The sequence below is a fragment of the Hipposideros armiger genome, unplaced genomic scaffold (assembly GCF_001890085.2).
Source record: "Hipposideros armiger isolate ML-2016 unplaced genomic scaffold, ASM189008v1 scaffold_888, whole genome shotgun sequence".
Lineage (NCBI taxonomy): Eukaryota > Metazoa > Chordata > Mammalia > Chiroptera > Hipposideridae > Hipposideros > Hipposideros armiger.
In genome coordinates, this window is record NW_017732238.1 from 328,183 (window position 1) to 330,504 (window position 2,322).

Consider the following 2,322-nt stretch of genomic DNA (forward strand, 5'->3'; position numbering starts at 1 on the left):
CACACACATACACACGCACACACTGCACACCAAGGCCTGGGTCGCAGCCCCTCTTCAGCCCAGGATCTTAGCGAGCCTCTCCCCATCGATGGTGCTCTGACCTCACCCCCCCGACTCCCTCATAGCAGCTCCCACAGTCCCATTCACTCAACCTTTTATCTCTCCTTCCAACCCCTTACCCAAGCCTCCCAAGGAAAGACCACTGCCGCTTTGGGCATCCCCAAATCAGGTCCTGCCTATAATCAGCGAGTCACAGGCTGGCACAGCTGGCAGAGCCCTTAAGGGGCTCTCTAGGGCCGCCCTACTCAGTGTAGGTCTGGACCAGCAGCATTGACATCTCTTAGGAGCTTGTTAAACATGCAGAATCTCAGGTAGAACCTGAAACCTACTGAGTCAGAATCTGCATTTTAACAAGGTCTGCAGGTAATCTGTATGTACAGTAAAGTTTGAAAACCTTTGCTTTAGCCTAGCCATCACCACCCCCAATGCCTACTGTTAAATAGATGTGGGCACTGAAGTCCTGAGAGCACTGGGGCTTGTTTAGGACACACAGTGAGTCAACATCTGAGCTGGGACTGATCCACAGCCCCAGCTGGGCGGCTTCCACCCCACCCACACTCTCTTTTCCCTCCACCACCTTTTAGGAGCAGATAGCCACAAACCTGCAGCCCAGGCAGAGATGGAAGCGCAGCGTGGGCACACCCAGGGAGGAAAAGGGTTGACACAGGGGCTTTCTCTGTCACATCTCCCCCCACCCCAGCCCAGGGCCCTCAGTTCTGCTCTTACCATGCCAAGCTGTGGCCACCAGCAGGACCAGCAGAGCCCCTGGGCCCATGGCCTCTGCGGGGAGGCAGCAGGTTGATGCAGGGCTGCAGAGTGGGCAGACGCTGGACTCCCAGCTGCTGGCTCCGCAGGGACCAGGAACGCTGGCTGGACACGCTCCTCTCCACTGCACCAACTATTTGTCTTATTTCCCTCTTCTTCCTCCTCCTCCTCCTTGGGCTGATCCCCTTCTTCCCCTTTTAGCTAGGCAAAGCAACCACAGAGTTTGGAAATCTTGGGTCTTTAGAAGAAAACAAAGCCATGACCCCTGGGGGGAGGGGTTGGGAGTCTGGGGCAGGGCCAATCTGAGCCTTGGGGAACAGGTGAAGTTTGGGGCCCTCATGAAGTCACCTCTAAAGGGCCCTGGCAGAAGAGACACACTCAAGGTCAATAGTCAGTCAGTCAGTAGGGTCTCCAGAGTGGCCAAGTGGCTCTAGCTCAGCCCAAAGGGAAGTTAGGTTGGTCTGGGAGAGCCTGGTAATAGCAGCTAGAAGCTTCCATTTACAAGACACTCACCAGCCAAGTCCTTGACATTCATGACCTCCTTTGGTCCCCACAAAAACTTTACGTGTTAGTTACTGTTATCCTTCCCATTCCACAGATGGGAAAACTGAGGTTCAGAGAAATCGAACATTTAAATTTGTCCACGATTACACAGCTTCCAAATGGTGGAGGTGGGATTTGGATCCGGGCAACCTGGCTCTACAACTGTCTTTTTGTGGATTTGTTAAGTTATTTATTTTAACAAAGTCTGATTATGCTGCTATATTTCTTAAGAAAAAAAAATAGCATTCCTCTGCCCCTCCTTTCCTAGAGGCAATTGCTTTTATCCCTTTTAGCTAATTCTTAGTATTTCCTTTCTTATTGCTGAATAACATGGTAAAGCTACTTCCTGAAACTAAAAAATCCCAATATAACATTGATTCAGGAAAATGATCATTTTTTCCATGTACTGAGATATATGTAATTTGTATATACATATTTTAGGGGGGAAAGTGTTTTGAACCTTTAGTAATCATGAATACCAACCAAAGCTGACTCCAGGAAAAATTTAAAAACCTGAATAGACCTATAACTAGCAAAACGATTAAATCAATAATCAAAAACCTCCCAGCAAATAAAAGCCCAGGGCCAGATAGCTTCATTAGTGAGTTCTACAAACACTTAAAAAAGAATTAATCCCAATTCTTCTCTAACTCATTCAAAAAATAGAAGATATGGGAATGTTTTTTAACTCATTCTGAGGCCAGTGTTACCTTGATACCAAAGCCAGACAAAGACATCACAGGAAAGAAAACTAGACCAAAATCTCTTATAATATAGATGCAAACATACTCAACGAAATACTAGCAAACCAAATCCAACAGCATATTAAGATGATTATACATATGACCAAGTGGGATTTATCCCAGAAATGCAAAGATACTGGGTTGTCAGAAAAGTCATGATGTATTTTTTCTGTTTTTCGATGCAAAAATGCGTCATGACTTTTCCGACAAC

At 46.9% G+C, this 2,322-nt stretch overlaps 1 protein-coding gene across 1 annotated transcript in view; it reads right to left on the reverse strand.

The window, feature by feature from the left end:
- The window catches only part of CSF1R (colony stimulating factor 1 receptor), a 28,007-nt gene extending 26,997 nt beyond the window's left edge, over positions 1–1,010 (reverse strand). Inside the window, exon 1 of the mRNA XM_019630061.1 lies at positions 787–1,010. Within this exon, the coding sequence (XP_019485606.1) occupies positions 787–835 (49 nt within the window). The 5' untranslated portion in view covers positions 836–1,010. The remainder of the gene's footprint in view (positions 1–786) is intronic.
- Between the last annotated feature and the right edge of the window lie 1,312 nt (positions 1,011–2,322).